The following is a 20,598-nucleotide window of genomic DNA, read 5'->3' as shown; positions in this document are numbered from 1 at the left end:
GAAGCAAGCTGAACTAGAAATGCAGAACAGGCCGTGAGGAGGAGGGAAAGTAGAGGGCTTCATGGAAGAGGTGGCATGTGGCAGAGAAAAGAGCTTTGATTTCCCCATTCTATCTCATCCTCACACCTCCCCTCAGCCTTCGAAAAGTATCATCAGTTATTCTTGCGCCACATCTCCTTTTCCTCCCACAATGCCCATGACCCCACCACTACTTATCTAGAATCCCTCTGGTCCAGCAGTGCCCCACAGGTACTGTCATATGTCTTTTGTGTCAGAAGGGGCCCTGCAACTGGCTCTGTCTCAGTGCAGAGGTTCTGAGTCTAAGGACCTTTGACTCCAGGGCCTTATTAGCCCCTATAACTGCCTGTAAGTTCCATGTGCACATTTTAGTCTACAGAGAAGACCAATAGCTTTCATCGGATTGTCAAAGGGGTATATGACCCAAAGTGGTTCAAGATGCCAGCTCACCGTCTCACTATCCCATGTATAAATGAGAGACCACTTAGGACCACAGATACTAAATGACAGACTTGCACAGTCACCAGGCAGACTAGCCTTGCTGCCCACTGAGCTCTTGTTCACATGCTGCCTTGTGACGTTGCTCATCCTAGGATCCTGCTTTCTCTTATCTGTCCAGATAGCTGCTTAAGGGCATGTAGGTGTTCCTCACCTCCTAGCACATGCCATTTCCTGCTTTAGTCCTGGTGGGCTAGGACATATTGAGCAGGTTACTGCAAGGTTACACCTCCAGGAAAAAGACACCTGGAATCTTCCACCTGAGGGAGAGATGGGGATTGCGCAGCAGCTGCTTGCGTGTCTCGCTGAGGGTTGTGGCCCTGAGCTGGGTGTTGTCCTCTTCTGGTGCAGGTGTGCCATGTGGTCAAAGGTCATCAGGGGCCCTGGCCAGTTTGGCTCAGTGATTAGATCATCGGCCCTCGGACCAAAGAGTCTAGGATTTGATTCCGGTCAAGGGCACGTACCTCAGTTGTGGTTCAGTCTTTGTCCCTGATCAGGGTCATGTGGGAGGCAATTAATCAATGTCTTTCTCCCTCTCTCTCTCTCTTTCTCCCACTCTATCTGAAGATAAAGGCGGGGGGTATCCTCGGGTGAGAATTTTTTTTTAATGTAATAGAATAAGTTGTATTGATTGATTTGAGAGAGAGATTTGTTTTTTTAAAAAATCAATGGAAAAATATCCTCAGGTGAGGGGTTTTTTTCCTCACCCGAGGACATTTTTGCATTTATCTTCAAATAGAGCAGGAAGGAGAGAGAGAGGAAGAAAGAAACATCGATGTGTCTCTCTCATGTCAATGTTTCTCTCTCTCTTCCTCCCTCTCTCCCTTTTGCTCTATCTGAAGATAAATACAAAAAAATGTCCTCAGGTGAGGATTAAAAGAAAAAATTTAAAAAAATAAAAAGGTCATCGGGGATTTTCTTCTAGGCACTGAGTTAGGCAGCAGCAGATCCAGGCCTAGAGCCGTGTTGGCAGCCTGAGTGCCAGAGATGGCAGCAGTGGCACCACCAGAGCAAGAGTGATGTTTGAGAGCAGGGTCCCTGGCACCAATCTATATGGACTTGGACCAGTATTTTTACTTCTTTGAGCCTTGGTTTACCTGTATACCAGGAGGGATATAATGAGCTAGTCTCTAGGGACCCCGGTGGCCTCTGGCTGTCCCCTCCTCTTCTTCCTGAGTTCTGTGGTCTCAGTTGTTCTATGTTGCCTGTGTCCAGACTTTGTCTTGGTTCAACTGGCCTGAGAATGCCTCTCCTGAAGTGTCTTGCAGTCTTAGTGAACTGGCACCTAATTTCAAAAGTGTGCTGTGTTAGCTTCCGGAGCCCGAGCCCTATAACTACCACCACCACCCCTAAGAGGATTATTGAAGTTGGAGAGGGTACTGCAGCATGGTGGAAGGCAGGTGATCCAGAGCAGGTGTGCTGACCACCTGGGGTCCATCCCACCTCCCCCTCACCAGTTTTGTGCCCTCCTTGGCATTGCCTCTGTAGCAGGTTTTCTTAATCAGCCTATGGGGTAAACCCAGCCCCACCTCCAGAAGGGTGGTGGCGAGGGCTGTGCAAAAAGGGACTGTGAAACCTCTCCGCCAGCACTTCAGCACACCCAGAGGTAAGAGTCACTGGTGTTGGGACTACCATGGAAAGGGGCATTGGGAGGCTTCCTGTTCTCTCCTTGATGGCCTCCCTCCTCCCTCACACACTGGATGCTCCTCAGCACTTGTGGGCCCCTGAGCCATGCACAGTGGGAGAAGGGAGCTAAGGAGGCAGCATCAAGTCCTTGTCAGGCTCCTCACTATGTCAGGAAGGAGGCTGGCATTCCTGGGGATGGTCCATGAATACTATAAAAGCAGGCTTGGTAAACCCCACCCTGTCCCCTCCTTCCCTCCCAAAGAAGAGAGAGAGGAAGCAACCTTCCTTGTGACTCAGCGGATAGGAAGGAAGGGGGCATCCCGGGCAGACGGTGGCTTTGCCAGCCCCATTTCCTGCCTCCAGCCAGGAGGGCGGGTGAGGTTGGCTCTTAGGTGAAGGCGCTGCCCTTTGGGTGCCTAATTAAACAAACAGCTGTGTTTGTGTCATGGTACCCAGGAAAGACCTGGGCGAGCTCGTGTCTCCAAGGGACCTGGTGATTTATTATGTGAGACTGAGCTGTGCACATGCTTTTCGTTCTTTCGCACCCCGCTCCTCCTCCTCAGGCTGCTTCCTTGCTTTAAGTACACTTTTTTTTTTTTTAACTTAACAGGAAAGGGTTTGAAATTCGAGGCCAGAGAGAAAGTGTGCCCTTGAGGTTGAACCCTTAAAATAAATCTTGGGTTCAGAGAATGAAGCTGGTAATGGCCCCACATAATTCATTTCTGTGGGTTTTTTTTTTTAAGTCATTTTTTAACAGACAAATGTTACCAAAATACATGTTTTTATCATCATTCTCAAGTCAAAAAAATGTGCCCAGTTTCATGCTCATTGGCCTGCGAAAGCTCTCCATAGCTTGTTCCTGCCCGTCTCTGCAGCCTCCCCTTCACTGGTTTTCTGAAGGTCAGACTAGCCTTTGATGCTTATTTCCTGAGCGCTTCACAGGGTTTCTTCATCCAGTAAAGGAAGCACTGTCATCAGCCCCTTTTACAGACAGGGAGACCAACACTCAGATGTGTCACTTCCCCAAGGTCAACAGCTGCTTGGTGTCAGAGACAGGATACCTGCCCAGGACCAGATGGGTCAGGACTCCCTGGCAAGCCCTCTCTGTACCTCCTTGCCCTCCCAGCCACTGTCTGTTCCATCTGTTCATCCAAGTTGAGCTCAAGCCAGGCTTCTCAAGCACTTCCCCAGACTATGACCCTCCGGGCACGTCACCTACTGCAGAGGTTCTTAACTTGGAAGCCACAGGCTTGGGTTTGGGGAGTCCATGAACCAACAGGTTTAGGCAGACTTGTACATGGCTTCTTTGTGGGGAGAGGGTCCAGTGCTTTCCTGCATCTCAAAGGAGCCTGTACCTCCACACCAAATAGGTAGGAACCATTCCATTTCTTGTGGGTTTTCTTTTTTAATAATTTTTTTCTTTATTGCTTTGAGAGAGGGAGACAGAAAGAAACATCAGTGAGAGAGAACATTGGCCGCTTCCTGCAAGCCCCCCACTGGGGATCGGGCCCACAACCTGGGCATAAGCCCTGGCTGGGAATTGAACTGGTGACCTCTTGGAGCATGGGTCAGCAGCGTTCAGCCACTGAGCCACATCGGCCAGGCAGAACCATCATATTTCTTAATGGACCCCCATCCACCCACCCCCACAACCCTCAGTTATGAGATAACTGCCATTCTTCATGGAACAACCCTGCTGTGGGATCTTAGAGATAGCCTTCAGTTTCAAGAAGTAGCCATCGGGCCCTGGCCAGTTTGGCTCAGCAGTTAGAATGTCGGCCCACGGACCGGAGAGGCCCAGGTTCAGTTCCCGCTAAGGGCACGTACCTCATTGCAGTTTGTCCCCGGCCCCAGTTGGGATCATGTGGGTGGCAACCACTCGATGTGGCTCTCTCACATCAGTTTCTCTCGCGCTCTCTTCCTTTTTCTCTCCCTCCTGCTCTATCTGAAAATAAAAATGCAACAATGTCCTCAGGTAAGGATAAAAAAAAAAAAGCCATCGGGATATCTTCCCACACTCAGAAACCTGTCTTGGCCACCTGACTCCAGATGGGCTCTGGAACCTTTTTGCTTCACTGGCCCTGGCCAGCTCTCCCAGCCGAGATGGCCCAGACCCACTCAGGGAAGGGCAGCCAGGACCCCATGGAGCACAGTGGTCCCCACTCACGTTCTGCAATCTGTCTGGGTCTCAGATTCCTCCCCCTTGAAATGGGGGGATAACAGGCCTGGTGTGGATGAAGTATTTCATTCGAGGGAGATTGTTTTTACTCTCCTAGTACATTATGATTTCATGATGAGCAAAGTGTGGGTGGCAGAGGGAAGGGGGCATTGTAGACCCTGTGATGGACTGCATGAGAATCCCCTACTGTTTCCATCAGCTCTTCCAATAGGGAGATGTGTGGAGGGTCCCTGTGGCTCTGGGAAAAGGACAGAGCCCTGGTTTTGTTGCAAACTCCCTCCCTAGACAGTCTGTTGGCGTGGGTGGGTGGCAGCACTCACCCGTCTGGTCAGGAAGCAAGCAGGCTTTCTGCGTTGAGATGCTGTCTCCAGGGGCAACCGGATGAGCAAAGAATGGTGTTCTTTATGGTGGAGTCTCTTTAGATTGTTGAGTCTCGGGTGGTGGGGGCCAGGAAGCTCCAGGCGCACAGTGCTCCCCTTCAGAGGGGCCCTGGGACCCAGAGGTAGGTCTGGCCCCTGGGCCTGTGCAACTGCCAGGTGTGCTGCCTTGGGTACAGGCTCTGGGGGAAAGAATGGGATTGACCTTCCTGAAACCCCTGGGCTTCCCTCAGAGAAGGTCCAACACAGCACACCCTTAGGTGGCCATCAGCCCACTGGTTTTGTGAACTGCCCAGGACTAGGGTCTGCTTTGAGCCCCAGAACACCCTCAGCCTTGGCCATGAAAGTCTTGATTTTCTCTTTCCTCAGAAATCAACGACAGGGAACAGAAGCTGCATGCCCTCAAGGAGGTTCTCAAGAAATTTCCAAAAGAAAACCACGAAGTCTTCAAATACGTCATCTCTCACCTGAACAAGTATGTTGCAAGGGCTTGCTGTTGGGTCTTTCTCCGCCAGGGTTCACCAGTCAGGGCTAGTTAGCAGCAAAATGAGGCTGAGCAAGGCTCTGTCCTCAGCCTGGTGACGGGCTGCCCAGCCTGCAGGGGCGCTGGCCGCCTCCTCGGTGAGGTACATCTGGCTCAGGCCCACCCGGTTCTGTCTGAGAGGCCCACATGGCCTGAAGCATGCGGAAGTCCTCTCTCCAGTGTTTTTACTACCTTGGTGTGTGTCAGAACCTCGCCAAGATAGGTGCGCCTTCAGAAAGAGCCCCCCAGTCAGGTGCGCAGGGGCTGTGGTCAGGACGCCTGTTAGCGGCATGTGTCCCAGATTTCGTCACACAGAACATGTCTGTTTTCCAGACAAGCCTATTTTGCATCTCAGCACAGTGGTGTTTTGTGTGAAGCTCTGGCTTGGGACACACACACTCCCTATCTCTGCACAGCCAGAGCGTTGTCACCCACTTTGGTGGTCTGAGAAAGTCCCTGAGCAGTCCATTCTCCCTCAAGGCTGTGCAGGGCCTCTCATGAGCCAGGGCCTCAGCCACTCCTCGAGCACCTGCCACATGGGGACACTGCAGCAGAGGGCGGAGCACAGAGAGCTGTGCTTGCGGCTTTTCTGTTCTCATGCTGTGGGCGGGCAGGCAGTGAGGGCCGCTAGGGTGACAGTGATCATGAGCACACACGGACAGGGCAGGGCATAGAGCCCCAACTAAGGCTCCCTGTCCCTCGGAGCTCTGACTCTGAGTTTGGTGTCGCCCACAGAGTCAGCCACAACAACAAGGTGAACCTCATGACCAGTGAGAACCTCTCCATCTGCTTCTGGCCCACCTTGATGAGGCCCGACTTCAGCACCATGGACGCGCTCACAGCCACGCGGACCTATCAGACAATCATCGAGCTCTTCATCCAGCAGTGCCCTTTCTTCTTCTACAATCGGCCCATCAGTGAGCCTTCGGGCGCCACGCCCAGCTCTCCCTCTGCTGTGGCTTCCACCGTGCCCTTCCTCACCTCCACACCCATCACCAGTCAGCCGTCACCCCCCCAGTCACCTCCACCCACCCCTCAGTCCCCAATGCAGCCACTGCTACCCTCCCAGCTTCAAGCTGAGCACACGCTGTGAGTCACCAAGGCCTGGGCCAAAAGGAGGCTATCTTCTCTCTTCGGTGGGGTGGCATTTGGCCTTGAACACAACCAGGTCCTCTGGGCAGGGGTGGGGAGGGTGTTCCCTCTCCCCTCTCACCTTCTCAAGACCTCAGCGGTAGCACCAGCCAACAGTCCACCATAGGCTGAGCTGTCAGGTGTCCTGAACCCAGCACTCAGACCTGGGGCTGGCTATAGGAAGTGGCCCAGGGGCCCTGCCCTTTGACATGGACCCCTTTGAGGACTGCACTGGTCAGGCAGCAGCCCCAGTGGCCCTCCACACACTCATTGCCCCACCCCCCACCCCCAGCCTGTGCGCACTGGCCTCGGGGCACCACCCACTGTTTGGACAGCGCCCTGGCCTTTGCCAGCGGAAGAAGGTGGTTCCGAGATGCAGACTGCCCCGGGGCAGAGCTAGCAATTCCCAAGGAGAATACTTCCCGTCTGTCTCTTTCCATCTTCCATATCTGCACCCCCACCCACAGTTGAGGGTGCAGCCTGTCTAGCAAGAGCCTCCTTGGGAACGTGTAGGCCAGGGCTCTGCCACCCCAAGGTACAGTGCTGAGGGCGTCTGCCCAGCCGATCAGGACAGAGGGAGGTATCTTTGTGCCTGGACCAAGAGAGTGCAGCTTTCCCCTTCAGCCCTCACCCCCTCCCCTTCACAGGCTTTGGGATACATTCCCTTTGCAGCAAAGGAACACTGGAAGAAAAGTGGAAAGCATCCATCCAGTAATTTTTAAAAAGCAAAAGGAAGAAACTACCAGAAGAAAACTGCAGACCTCAAGATTCAGTTCTCCTCCCACGACTTGGGAAGACAGACAGGTGGAAGGTGGCCCTTCTCTTGTGACAGCAAAACAAGGAGGCCCAGGGCTGGTTGCCTGAGCCTTTTGGGGTCCCACTTATGTTCTGTCACCAGATTCCCCTTTCCCCAAAAGATGGTTTGAGCCCTTGGTGGGCACTAGAGCTGGGGAGACCAGCAGACCAGCCTGGAACTTGGTCTGCCTTTGAACACACTACTATGGAAATACTACTTGTGTGTGTGTGTGTGTGTGTGCACGCGCGCGCCTATGTGTGGGTGTGCCCCAGCAGACAAGCCTGGAACTTGGTCTGCCTTTGAACACACTACAGTACTATGGAAACACTACTTCGTGTGTGTGTGTGTGCGCGCGCACACATGTGTGCACACGTGTATCGGGGGGTGTGGTACGCCTGTGAGGGAGGGGACATCTGGGAGTGCCAGGGTGCACTTGGGGTTTGGTTTAGTGTGTGGTGTTGAAGTGGAATAATTTTCGTCCTGGGCCATAGAATGCCCCCAGCAGCGCTGTTTGTGGGAAGTGGGCGGGTCTGGTGATCTGCTGCCCACACAGGCATCCTTCATGCCCCCAGAGCCAGCAGGCCTGCAGAGCCACAGGCACAAAAGCCATCAGTCATGAGAGCACTGTGCCTGCTTGCCACACTACCCCTTCCCATGGCCTACCCCTCAGCTTCCTGGCCACTGGACCCTGGGAGAACCCTCTTCATACTCCATCTCTGCCCCACAACACAGCAGCCCATCGAGGCTGCTGCAGGGATGGCTGCCCCCACTCCTGGTGGCAGAGTCGTGACCTCTGCAATGGGAAGCCTGACACTGAGGTACCCAGGGTGTGTGGCAGAGGGCCCTGCATGCCACCCACTCCTCCGGGTCTCTTTGCACTTTAAGCAGCACCTGTGGTATATTCGAGGATGCCCTGGGTCACCTCAGCTGGGTGGCCTGGCAGAGGGGTGCCTCAGAACAATCTCCAGCCACCCCCAGCCCTCACTGCTTCCTGTTGGCTGTGGAGGGCAGGGCAGGCCGTTGGCTCACCGCCTTCTTCTGGAGAAGCTGGATACTGACTGGTTTTCTTGTACGTTAAACTAAGGTGCTTGGAGAAACTAAATGACCCCTGCGAGTTTTACTCCCCCTGAGGACACAAGTCAAAAAACAAACCCAAGGTACATGACTGTTTTATGTAAATGTTGGATACAGATGTTTCCTCTTCTGGTGGAGGATGCTGTGCCAGGGTGGGCTGAAAGGCGATGTTTGTGTTTAGTTTTGACCTAGGTTGGCAGACCCCCAGGCAGGTGTGGGAATAGCTCCATGGAATTGATTTCTCCCTTTTCTAGGCCATGCTCACCTGTTCCCAGTCAGCCTTTCAAGGTATTGAATGCAGTTGAAGGGAAACCATGAACCTCTTGTGTGAACTAACAAAATTAGTTTGGTTCCCTCCCATTGCCCAGTCTACACTGCCACCTCCTCTGTGCCGACACACACACACCCCACTGTGCCACCTGCAACCTTGACTGCACAGGAACTCGCAGGCCCCCAACACTCCTGCCTTCCTGTGCCACCCCCATCCCCTCCAGGCGTGTACATGGCAGGGGTGCTGGGGTACATTGGGAGGGAAGGGGTTGGGAGGAGGAGCAACTGCTTCATGCTTCATCCCTGCGGAGGTGGCCTCTGGCCCTGTAGCGCCCCCTAGCAGCCAGCTAAGCAGCTGCAGGGTTCCTTCATATTTGCCTCTGTCCAGCCAGGGCTTTGAAGGTATGCAGGCAGCGGCTGGTGTCTCGCCATCAGAGCCACAGTGGGAAGGAAGCTCCAGGGGTTTCCCTTGTTTCTGTTTGCTCTGCTAACCCTTTAGCTTCTCTTCTCTGCTTCTGCAGGCTGACTTGAGCTAGAAGACATTTCTTGGTTGTGACTTGGCACTGCCACTAAGCAGCAGGACTGATCCCCGGGCTTCAGCTTCCAGTCGGAGGTCTGCATTTGGAGCAAATGGGCACTTGGGTGGGACCCATGAGGGAGAGCCAGGGCGAGTGTTGGGACACTGCCTTAAGTGAATTGCAAGCCCCAGCTCTCAGAACTGAGGCCGCAGCAGGCAGCAATTAGCCTTGGCCAAAAGGGGTCAGCCAGGGTATGGAACTTGCTCCACGTGCCCAGCAGAGTAGTGCATGCCCAGCAGCGTTCTCCCCAGCCAGTGCTCTTTTGAAGGCCACAAGAGTGTAGACACCATTCAGGGAATGGATAGACACTGGTTGTGAGTGGAAGGCCTGTTGGTCTGTGGCAGTGGTGCTGCCGGAGGGAGGGAGGTGGTCCACAGTTAGGCGCATGGTTGTGGGTCTACCCTGAATTCTTAACTCTTGCTTGTCAGGTGTCAGCACTCTGTCAAGTCAGCCTGCCAGTCACGACATTTTGAGGAGATGCTGAGAAGTGCTCAGTACTGTTTCCATGTGCTCTGCACCCCACTGCCACCATTCTTCCTGCTTGAAACAGGGAGCGCGCTTCTGGGAGAGTCTTCTAGCAGAATATGTGCCTGTGCCAGGGTGGACAGCGGGTGACATCATAGGAACAGCATGCTGGCCAGAGGGCCCAGGAGAGCATGCCTTTCCCTGTCCCTGTGCTTCAGCTGGGGGCCGGGGGGCTGGAGGGAGACCTTCCCCTAGGCCACGGGTGTTCAGCCTCAGCCCTGAAACTTGAATACAAGCCGCAGCATTTGTAATCTAAAATCACCCCCATCTACGCCCCACCCATCCTCGCCTGTGGGAGACTACTTTTGGTGTGGGGGTCTCCTAGAGAGAGCAGTGGACAGTGGCCAAGGAAATGTCAGCGCCACAATCCTCTAATGCAATGGGTATGATGTGCCATGGGGCACGGGAATGGGCCCAGAGAGCAAAGCCTTTGCCTCGTCTCCTGGGGCTCAGCGTTCTGGGGACAGCCACGACACTGCACAGACCATTGCCCTGTTGCTTGGCAGGTTCAAGCCACTTATTGTCCCTTAGGTGAAAGGACAGACTGAGTCATGTATGCGGAACCTAAGTCACAACTGGGACTGTGCCAGGGATGGCACCAGGGAGGGGCTGGTGTGAGGGGAAAGGCCATTCTCATCTCCCAAGGCCCTGAGCCACCCCCAGGCTGTGCCTGAGTCGCTGTCTTAGATTCTTCCCTCTGGAAGCCACCTTTCAGCTGGCCGCCTGCCTGCGGACTCCTCGAGGTCAGAGGTCACCCCACCCCCCCACCCCGGCTCCCTCCAGCAGTCCTCTGGCACTCAGCAGTGATGTTACACTTTCAATGTAGTCGAGACAGGGCGTAAGTTATTGTTTGCATAAAAAATCATGTTCGCTGTGTACATTTTAAAAAAGGAAATGTCTCTGAATTGTATGGGAATAAAACTTGTTTGAAAATTTGGAATAGTGCTGCTGCCAGCTTATTTTTCTGGTACTTGTATTTTCAAATGTTAAATGAACTTTATATATGTTGAATTAACAAATATTTTGAGTTTTCCTGATACAAACAAAAACATTAATGGTATTGAAATGTGTTAGTAGTCTGGCCGTGTGCCCAAAATTCTGTTTCGCAGCAAAGTGGAGAACTGTATGTAAAGAAAGTATAACAGTTATTTCTTTGTATTTTAGGGGCTTTAACCAAGACATCTAGTTGGTGTTAGGAATGTTGCTTAATTTCCAAACTTTTTTTTAACACGTGGGTGTTTTGAGGCTCCAACCTGACTAGTGCATGGTCAGCCGTCGCTAAGGCTGAGGCATCTCTCTGACCGAGGTGTTTTTGTTTGGTTTTGTTTTTTAAAATCATGTATTTGCTACAAAGTATTGTACTTGTCTCAATGGGAATGGTGTAAAAAACTGAAAAGGCCTTATGTGATATGTATCATAGTTAATAAATCAGTCTTGTAAAAAACCAAACCTGAGAGACATGAGGTGGCCCCTCCTGTCTGGGCCCTGAGCACACCCCAGCGGCGGGCTGGCAGGCTGGGCTCCTGCCCCACAGGCCCCGGGGACAATGGCTCCATCCTCAGAAGAAGTGTTCAAGGACTGTTAAGCAGGAGGAGACAGGTCTGTGGCCACAGGGGGGGAGAGGGAATTCTCCAGCAGAGCCAGCCATGGGAAGCTTCTGGACCATCCCACCTCCATCGGGGGGCTGCCCTAGCATTTGCTTGCTCTCCTCTCTAGCAGAGTGGCCCGCTGTCCCCAAATCTACCTGTTATTCTTGTAGTTTATTGCAAGTGAATATCCAAAACCCCACCCACGGCTGCAAGGAAGGAGAGTTAGTTAGCCTCTGTTACCACCCTCTGTTAGGACTGGGCTTCCAGGGATGGAAGTTGGCTGCCTCCCAAAGAAGCCTCAATTTGCTCTGTCCCCACTCCTTCCTCGCCCCTTCTTCCTTCTAGGCTCCTAGGTCTGTCTGTCTAGGTCCACCTGCAGCCACAGCCTTCCTGTTCCTACAGCCTCCATCTGGCACAGGCCCTAGTCCAAGCTCACCTGGACTCTGATGGACACCCCCACACCCTAAATGGCCTCCTTGTCCTCACTCTTGTCCTTTTCCATTGGAGAATGCAGTGGTCTCAACCTCGGCTTGAGTCGTTTACAAGCTGGCCTCACCCATGTGATTCTAGCAGACCTCCACTCCAAGCACCACCTGCTGACTCCAGTGTGATACCCACAGCCTCACTCCTGACCCCCTTCTCCACACCTGTCCATCCCCCACAAGCCAGACAACCTGGAGGCCTCCACCACTTCCTCCTCATGCCCTGCCGCCATCCTGAGTGACTCACCTGACAGCGGCCTCCCAGGCCTCCCAGCCTCCAGTCTCACCCCCTCCCTTTCATCTCCGACTGGCAGCCAGAGGGAGCTTTTCTAAACCCCTCCCTTACCACCTTCCAGGGATCCCTGGAGCACTTCGAGGAAAGCTCAAACTCTTCGTGGGTCCGAGAGGACCCCTGCCGACCTCCCAGGGGGCCATACCTGGCACCCTGCTTTCTAGCCTCTGGCTCCCCAAGGGCCCATCCACCTCAGGCCTTTTGCACATGCGGTCCCTGTCCATCCCTCCTTGCTAACTTCCTTAACCCTTACATTTCAGCTCCGTGGACTCTTCCTCAGGGAGGCCCTGCCTGAGCCCAGACCAAGGTGGGCTCCTCGGCTCTCTTCGAGAGCATTTTCTCAGTCTGTTTCTCCTTCAGGTTGTATTAGCCCACTTAACACATATGTCCTGAACATTTCTCTGGGCCAGGCCCCTGGGGACACAACCAGGAGCTGACAGTGGAAAAGACAGTAAACAGGCAAAGAAAGGAACGTGGCCAGGATGTTGGGGGCAGATAAGTAGTTAGGGAGGATGTGGCCCTGAGGATCAGGGCTGCTATCTGGGCTGGTCCGGAAGACCTCAGGAGGAAACACTGCAGCCGAGTAGGGACCAGGGTGAGGTGAGGCACTTGCCTCCGTCACAAAACTTAGGGGACACAAAACAACTCAAGATCAAGATAGATATTCCAATGCAATGTTTTTGAAAATCAAGGTTAAAAAAAACATGGATTTTTAATATAAAACACCGAGTCAGCAACAGTGATGAGCCAAACTGAAGTCTGAGGCAAAAGGAGAAATCGGTAAGACTGAGCCTGGAATCGGAAGGGAAGTGATGGTGGATGAGACCAGAGCTGGGACCAATGAAAGTGGACAGAGGAGGTTAGGAGTTTGGATATCATAAAGGTTTAGGCAACAGCATTTGCTCAAGATTGCACATGCAAGAGAGGAGGTGGGGTGATGCCAGGGTGTGCACAGCAGTGTCTCTGTTTATCATCTGTCTCCCCTACTCCCTGTGAAACCCACAAGGGTTGGAGGTGTGTTCCCCAAGCTACAGCCACGTACTTAACTCCCCAGGTGCCCAGGAGCACCAGGCCAACTGCCCAAGAGCAAACAATGCGGTGTTACTCTCTACAGCCACCAGGGGTCAGCAGAGCGCCGCCCTGCCCTGCCCTGCCCTGCCCTGCCCTGCCCTGCCCCACCCCGCCTTGCCCCACCCCGCCTTGCCCAGTCCTGGGGAAGCCCTGGACGAGCTCTAGGCCAGGCCATGGGATTTTAAGGGAGGGAGACTGCGGAGGAGGCAGGTTCTGAGAAATTAGGTTGGAAGAGCCCCAGAAGTGGGCTGAGAAGCAAGGAGATGAGCTTCTCTTCCTGTCATGTCACCCATCCATCCATCCATCCAACCATCCACCATTTATTCAGTCACAGAAGATCAGGAACCTGGCCACACAACGCTTTATACAGCCAGGCAATAAACTTGAAGTTTGTCCTGAGGCAGTGGGAGCCACGCGTGTGGTTTGAGCAGGAGAGAGACTCGGTCAGATTGGCAGGAACTGAGAGGAAGAAGAAAGGATTCAAGAGATACAGGCTCCCAGAAATTCTTCCTCCCAGATGGGAACTGAAGAGTAGTTGACATAAATATTAGCCAAGTAATATTAATAAAAGCTAACAGTTCTTGGGTACTTACAAGGTATTAGGCTCTGTTTTATTTTTTTATTTTTTATAAACTTTTATTTTTTTATTTTATTTTTTTCCTTACCCGAGGACATTTTTCCATTTTTTGTTCAGATAGAGTGGGAGGGAGAGAGAGGAAGAGACAGAGACAGAGAAACATCAACGTGAAAGGGACACAAGTGGCTGCCACCCACAAGACCAACCAGGATCGGGGACAAACTGCAACCGATGTACATGCCCTTAGCGGGAACCGAACCCGGGTCTCTCTGGACCGCAGGCTGATGCTCTAACCGCTGAGCCAAACCGGCCAAGGCTCAGGCTCTGTTTTAATTTTTTTTAAATGATAAGTGTTTATTTTTATTGATATTTTTAGAGCAGAAAGGAGAGGGAGAGAGAAATATAAACATCAATGAGACTGGCCGCCTCCTGCATGCCCCCCCCCCCACTGGGGATCACAACCTGGGCATGTGCCCCAACCGGAAATAGAACCAGCGACCTCTTGGTGCAGGGGTCGATGCTCAACCACTGAGCCACACCGGCTGGACTGTTTTAATCATTTTTATGTATCAACTCAATTTTTCACATAAGCTCTGTGAGAGTTGGTATTATCAGTATCCCCATTTTCCAGATGAGGAAATCAAGGCACAAAAGGCCCAAGTGATTTGTCCAGCATCACAAACTAGTAAGCGGGAGCCAGGATCTGAACCCCAGCTAGCTGACTGCAAAGCCTAAGGCTCTGCTTACAATGCCACAGATGTGTTCTCACACAGGTCTGGAGCCGGACACCCAAATATGCCCTGTCTCCCAGCTTCCGGTTGTTCCAGGCCTCCTGGGCTTGGGGCTGTATCACTCTAGTCTCCGCCTGTCTTCATGTGGCCTTCTCAATCGCCCAGCGAATTAATTTCTCCTCTGTGCACTGTGTCATCTTTTCTGTCCCCCACCCATACACTCACCATTGGTTGGTCCTTATATGTGCCCAGTTGACCTGGGATCAAACCTGCAACCTTGGCCTATCCGGAGAACACTCGAACCAACTGAGCTACTTGGCCAGGGCTCTTCTCTTATCAAAACACTTGTCTCTAGAGTTAGGGCCCATCCAGAAAATCCAGGTGGATCTCATCTCAATATCCTTCATTTAATTACACCTCAAAAACCCTTTTTCCAAAGGTCACACTTCTCCATGGTCCTATTATTATTATTGCTATTAGTATTACTCTTATTACCTTGAAGGGCAGGCTGGGGCTGGAGTGAATTTAGACTCTTCCCCAGTGGGAATGTCTGCAGACTGTAGACAGAAGGCAAGACGGTGAGGAATGGTGCCTACTGATTGCAGAAAGCATCTCACCATCGCCCCGCCTTCCCCAGCTAGTGCTCAGCCCTCCTTTCTCCAGGGGACTTTGCAGCACTGTGAAAGAGTCCCTTTCTCTGGAAGAGCAGCCCTTGGGTTGGGAGAGGCAGCCAGCCAAGTGCCCTGAGCATCCGTCAAGTCCCTCCCGGGTGCGCTGAACCCACCAGACCTCACCGGCCCTGACCCTGAGCCATCTCTGTAGCTGGTTCCTTAGAGGGGGGTCAAGGTGACAACAGAGTGGCCAGGAGACTGCACTGGCTTTTCTGCTTCTTGCTACCAAAATTAGTGCTGTAGCATCCATCTGGACCCATGGCCCTGCCTGGTGTCGCTTCAGGGCAGGGGACCGGCCCAACGATACTGATGCTTTGCCGTGCGCTGTGAGTAGCAAGCTTCTCACTCTGTTCCACTGAGTTCCACTGTCCTCTTTTGGTCAGCCCTTGTCCTCTAGGAGGTTAGAGTTCTCCCTGACACCTGGTGGCCTAAAGGGGAAGTGGGAGGCCAAGTGGAGGGGGTGGGGGAGAAGCAGGCACCCAGGACAACACCCAGGTGTCAAGTGACACTTAAGGGTGGGACCTATTGAGTTGGTGGGTTGTGTTTTTTTTCTCAGGTCCCCAACTCCGTTATTCTCCCCAGTTCCCCAGTAACTGCCAGTACTGCCAAGCCTCCCTGCGGCTGCACCTGGCTCCATCTGACATGTCTTTTTTCTTGTTCTGTCTGTTGTCTGACACCCCCACTGGCATGGGGGCTCAAGTGACAGGAGTCTCTGCCTGTTACACATCTGTTAGACCGCTAAAGCACCTGGCACACAGTAGGTACTCAATAAATGTGGAGACATGGATCAAAAACATGACAACTCTGGGGCCAAATTGGGCAGCCCAGTCCTCCAATGACCCCTCATCATCCATTAAAATAAATCGTTTCATCCGGCCAGTGTGGCTCAGTGGTTGAGCGTCGACCCATGCACCAAGAGGTCGCCGGTTGGATTCCCAGTTAGGACACATGCCCAGGTTGTGGGCCTTATCCCCCGTGGGGGGCATGCAGGAGGCGGCCAATCGATGTTATCTCTCATTGATGTTTCTCTCTCTCCCTCTCTCTCTAAAGTCAATAAAGGAAACATAAATAAATTAAATAAATCTGTTTCACTCTCAAAACTGATCCTGAGCTTGACCTTTCAAGGAATGCATTCCTGGGGTGCTGCACCTCACTAGTGCCCCGGAGCCAAGGGAAATATCTCCTTGACAGCTTGACTCTCCAAACCTTGGCCTTGAACCAGGAGTGAAAGCAGGAGGAATTCAGGTCAGACATGATGTAGGACTTTCTGGAAAGTGAGCCACGGGTCTGTTCCAGGACCTCTCAAGAAGAACGAGACTCAGCTCTGAGGGGTTTCGTCTGCTACTAGGACAAATACCCTCCTTGGGAGCTCAAGCCTGACACCTACTCCTCCCACTATTCCTGCCTCATCTTATTCAAGGGCATTTTACAGATGAGGATAGTGAGGCACAGAGAGATGAAGGAAGTTGCCCAAGCTCACACAAGTGGGGTTAGAATTAGAATTTAAGCCTGTTGAGTCACCTCCTTAAAATGATGTCTCCACCTCCCAGTTGGGAAGAATGAGAATGTTTAAGCAGAAGTCACTGGAACCTCTCAAACACACATGCCTACCAAAATCCTTAGCCCTCTCCTTGATTTCCCCTGGTGACAGGGAGCTCACCACCTACCAATGGCATATACTATCATTCCCATCCCTTCCACCCAGGCTGCTTTGGAAGTAATGGGGTCTCAGAGCTTTGATGGGAAATATCTCCAAAGCAGAGGAAGGTCAAGGAGAACTGAATGCAGCTGAGAGGTTGGGAGGCTAGGCTAGGGCAGAAGGTTTTGGATATGAGACTGTGAAGGTCTCTACTACCACAGTCTCGGGATCTAACAGCTCCCTCCGATACCGCTTCAAGCCCTGGGTGATTACTCAGTTTTGCCTGCCTTGGTGCTGCGCCAGCCCTCCTGGACTCCCCTGGGTTCCCAGCTGGAGGGTCCCAGCTCTCCCCTCCTGGGTCCAGCCTGCTGCACACGCTGCCCTAGAAGCTATCATTTCTTCCCCCCATATCATCAGAGGTGCAGAAGGGCACAGGACAGTCCTCCATTTCAGATGGGAACCTGAGACCCCAAATGATGTGTATGTATGTTTATCAAAGACTCTGCCTGGTATCTAGGTAAGAGAATTTGCATCTGGGTCCTGGAGGGAACATGTGTCTTTAACATGTTTTTATTGACTTTTTTACAAAGAACAGAAGGGAGAGAGAGCGAAACATCAATCTGCTGCCTCCTGCACTCCCCCTACTGGAGGTCGAGCCTGCAAACTGAGCATGTGCCCTGACTGGGAATCGAACCAGGACCTCTCAGTCCATGGGACAGCGCTCAACCCACTGAGCCACACCGGCCAGGCCGCATGTATCTTTGGATGTATAGACTTTTTATCTAGCATATTTAATGCCTGGCTCTATTCTTAGCTTTTGGTGGCTTACCAGTGGTTCTTAAACTTTTTTTTTTAATCTCAGGACTTCGTTTTATTCTTAAGGAAGACTAAAGCACTTTTGTTTGTGTTTTATAAGTCATACCAGCAATTAAAACTGAGAATTTTTAAAGATAACACTCTTTTCAAATAGCAATATTAAACCCATCGTTTCAGGTTAACACGAATAAAATTTTATAAAAAAATACATTTTCCGCCCTGGCCAGTTTGGCTCAGTGGTTGGAGCCTTGGCCTGCGGACCAGAGAGTCCTCGGTTCGGTTCCCGCTAGGGGCACATACCAAAAAAAAAATAAAGAATAAAAAGGTATGAAGGAGTATCAAGTGAATGAAGACCTGGGATTGAATTTTAAAAAATAATATTAAATAAAAAAAATAAAAATAAAAAATACATTTTCCAATACAAAAAAATATATATGTAGCAAGAGAGAGTCATTATCTTACACTTTTGCAAATCTCTTTGAAGTCCGGCATAACAGAAGCCAGCTGGGTCCTCATGGCTCTGCTGTGTTCAGTCCGTTCCAGTACCACGTGCCACGCAGCTTCTGGAAAACGCCACCAGATCCTCAGGGGGGAGGAAGGGGAAAACACAGAAAACATCTCAGTATGAAAATGTGACCGACTAGACCCCCTGAGAGGGTCTCGGGAACCAGCGCGCAGGTCACGCTGGGGGAACTAACTTTATGTTCACAAGGGTGCTGTGAGGTGGGTACTGGAATGAAATGAACCATGCCACCTGCCCAGGCTGCACAGCCCGGAGTAGTGTCAGGAGAACAGGGACAGCGATCTGAGCTCAAATCCCTACCCTGACCCTAACAAGTCTCTCTGGGGAAACACAGGGAGATACTGGCTGAGAGACCATCATCAACAGGCTAGATAGTCTCTCTCTGCCTCAGTTTCCCTAGCTGTGAGATGGGCTTAGTAATAGAGCCCAGCTCAAAACCTTGCCATGAAGAAAGGATTAGCAGACACAAGCGCTCCCAAGTGGTTAACTCTGGTTATCATGAGAGAGTTTAAGGGTGGTCGCATCTTGCCCTGGTCGCTTTGGCTCAGCGGTTGGAGCACTGGCCTGCAGCCCAGAGAGTCCCGGGTTTGGTTCCCGCTAGAGGCACGTGCAAAAAAAAAAGGGTGGACCCATGAGCCAGTGCACATGAGTGTTCAGAGGTGTATGCCTCGGTTTCTCCATCTGCTCGGCCAGGGGTGGGCCCTTGCTCTGGGTGAGCCCCTGCCTGCCTGCCTCTCCTAAAACTCCTGCCCCATTTTCATTCAATACACTGGGGTCTCCCAGGAGCCTTTAAGTGCCTGGAGGCCCCCGTGCCAGGCTGCTGAAGGGGCTCGGGAGGCAGGGATGTGGAACCTCCTGCTTGAGTGGGGAAGGCCTGCCTCTGACGCCAGCGTCTTTGTTCTCTGTATGAGAGGCTATAAGTTCCCACTTATGATCTAAAGGGGAGCCCAAATGTTGGGGTTCCAGTCCCTGTGGCGGGGTGGGGTGGGGTGGTAGAGCTAAGACCCCAGGATCCTGACCTTTGGAGTTCCTCAGATACCTATGTCCAGGCCCCTGCGAGGTCAGATCCCAAATCCTGGCCTTAAAAGAGGAGCGGTGGGCCTGGCCGGTGTGGCTCAGTGGCTGAGCCTTGACCCATGCACCAAGAGGTCGCCGGTTCGATTCCCGGTCAGGGCACATGCCCAGGTTGTGGGCCCAATCCCCAGTGTGGGGCATGCAGGAGGTCAATCGATGTTCTCTCTCATCGATGTTTCTGTCTTTCCCTCTCTCTCTCTCTCTAAAATGAATAGTGTGGGGGGGGGGGAAGCAGTGGGCCCTGGAAAGTTTGGCTCAGTGGTAGAGTGTTGGCCCGTGGACCAATGAGTTGCGGGTTCAATTCCTGCCAAGGGTACGTCAGTTGGTTCGTCCCCAGCCCTGGTCGGGGTCGTGCGGGAGGCAACCAGTCAATGTGTCCCTCTTACATCGATGTTTCTCTCTCTTCCCCTCCTACTCTATCTGAAGATAGATAGAAAAAGAAAAAAAAAAAGTGGTGGGCGCAGCAAGTGAGGTCCCCATTACATTCCTTATCAGGGCACATGCCCAGGTTGCAGGCTGGGTCCCCAGTGAGGTGTCCCTGTTGCTGAGGGGGGTGCTGACACCCTGAAATTCTCTCCTGGAATATGGATTGCCCAGCTGGCATGGCTCAGTGGTTGAGCGTAGACCCAGGCACCAAGAGATGGCCAGCTGGATTCCAATTCAGGGCACATGCCCAGGTTGTGGGCCCAATCCCTGGTGGGGGGCATTCAGGGGGCGGCCAATCAATGGTCTCTCTCATCAATGTTTCTCTCTCTCCTTCTCCCTTCCTCTCTTTCTCGAATTAATAAAGGGGGGGAAGGTCTGGATTTACATCCCTGAAGGGGTCACTGATGTCTGGGTTTCCATTCCTATAGGGTGGCTCAGGTGCTGGGTGCCCCCCTTGTCAAAAGAGATTGCTGAGGCCCTTGGAGGAGCTGAGGCGCTGGTTCCTCCCGGTGGGGTCTAGAGATAGTGCCCGGACACCGGTGTTCCCCTCTCTGACTCCGAGGTTCTTGTTCTTGTGGGAGAGGGCTGAACCCTCCATTGCTGAGAACCCCTCACCACTGAAAAGGCCAGAGAAGCTGGCACTGGGCTGGACCAAGGGACGGAGACTCGGTGGGCGGGGCCCTGGCAGGCCCCGCCCCCGCCCTCCTGCGCTGTCCCTGAGTCTCGAAGTCTGCGAAACCGCGGTGGGCGCAGAAAGCCTAGCGCCACAGCCCGCGGCCCGCCCTGGGGTCTATGGGGCCACCCCTCTGCGCCGCCGGGCCGGGCCCACGCCGCGCCCGAAACCCGCCCCACAGCCAGGTAACGAGGCTGGGGGTCCTGCGGGTAGGGAACCTTCTGGCTGGCATGAGGGGACGGGGAACTCCTGGGTCCTGTAGGAATAGGAAGGAGATTGGAACTCTAGGGTCCTGGAGGCTAGGTTATCCAAACGCCTGTACCCCGAGGTTGGAGGAAGGGGTACACGGATGTTTGGGTCCTGGAGGAATAGGGGGTTTAGGGGATATGAACACCGGGTTGCGGAGGCTTGGGGGCGGCGTGGGTACTGGGGTGACTAG

General features: G+C 52.8%; 1 protein-coding gene across 1 annotated transcript in view; it reads left to right on the top strand.

Annotated features, from left to right (window-relative positions):
- ARHGAP35 (Rho GTPase activating protein 35) overlaps positions 1-10,989 on the top strand; it is a 141,973-nt gene extending 130,984 nt beyond the window's left edge. The window contains exons 6-7 of the mRNA XM_036274325.1: positions 5,068-5,173; positions 5,957-10,989. Coding sequence (XP_036130218.1) covers positions 5,068-5,173; positions 5,957-6,314 — 464 coding nt within the window. The 3' untranslated portion in view covers positions 6,315-10,989. The remainder of the gene's footprint in view (positions 1-5,067; positions 5,174-5,956) is intronic.
- The last annotated feature ends 9,609 nt before the right edge of the window (positions 10,990-20,598 follow it).

Source organism: Molossus molossus, unplaced genomic scaffold, assembly GCF_014108415.1.
Source record: "Molossus molossus isolate mMolMol1 unplaced genomic scaffold, mMolMol1.p scaffold_m16_p_21, whole genome shotgun sequence".
Lineage (NCBI taxonomy): Eukaryota > Metazoa > Chordata > Mammalia > Chiroptera > Molossidae > Molossus > Molossus molossus.
Note: the sequence above shows the minus strand (reverse complement) of the source record. Positions and strands in the feature narration are given on the sequence as shown.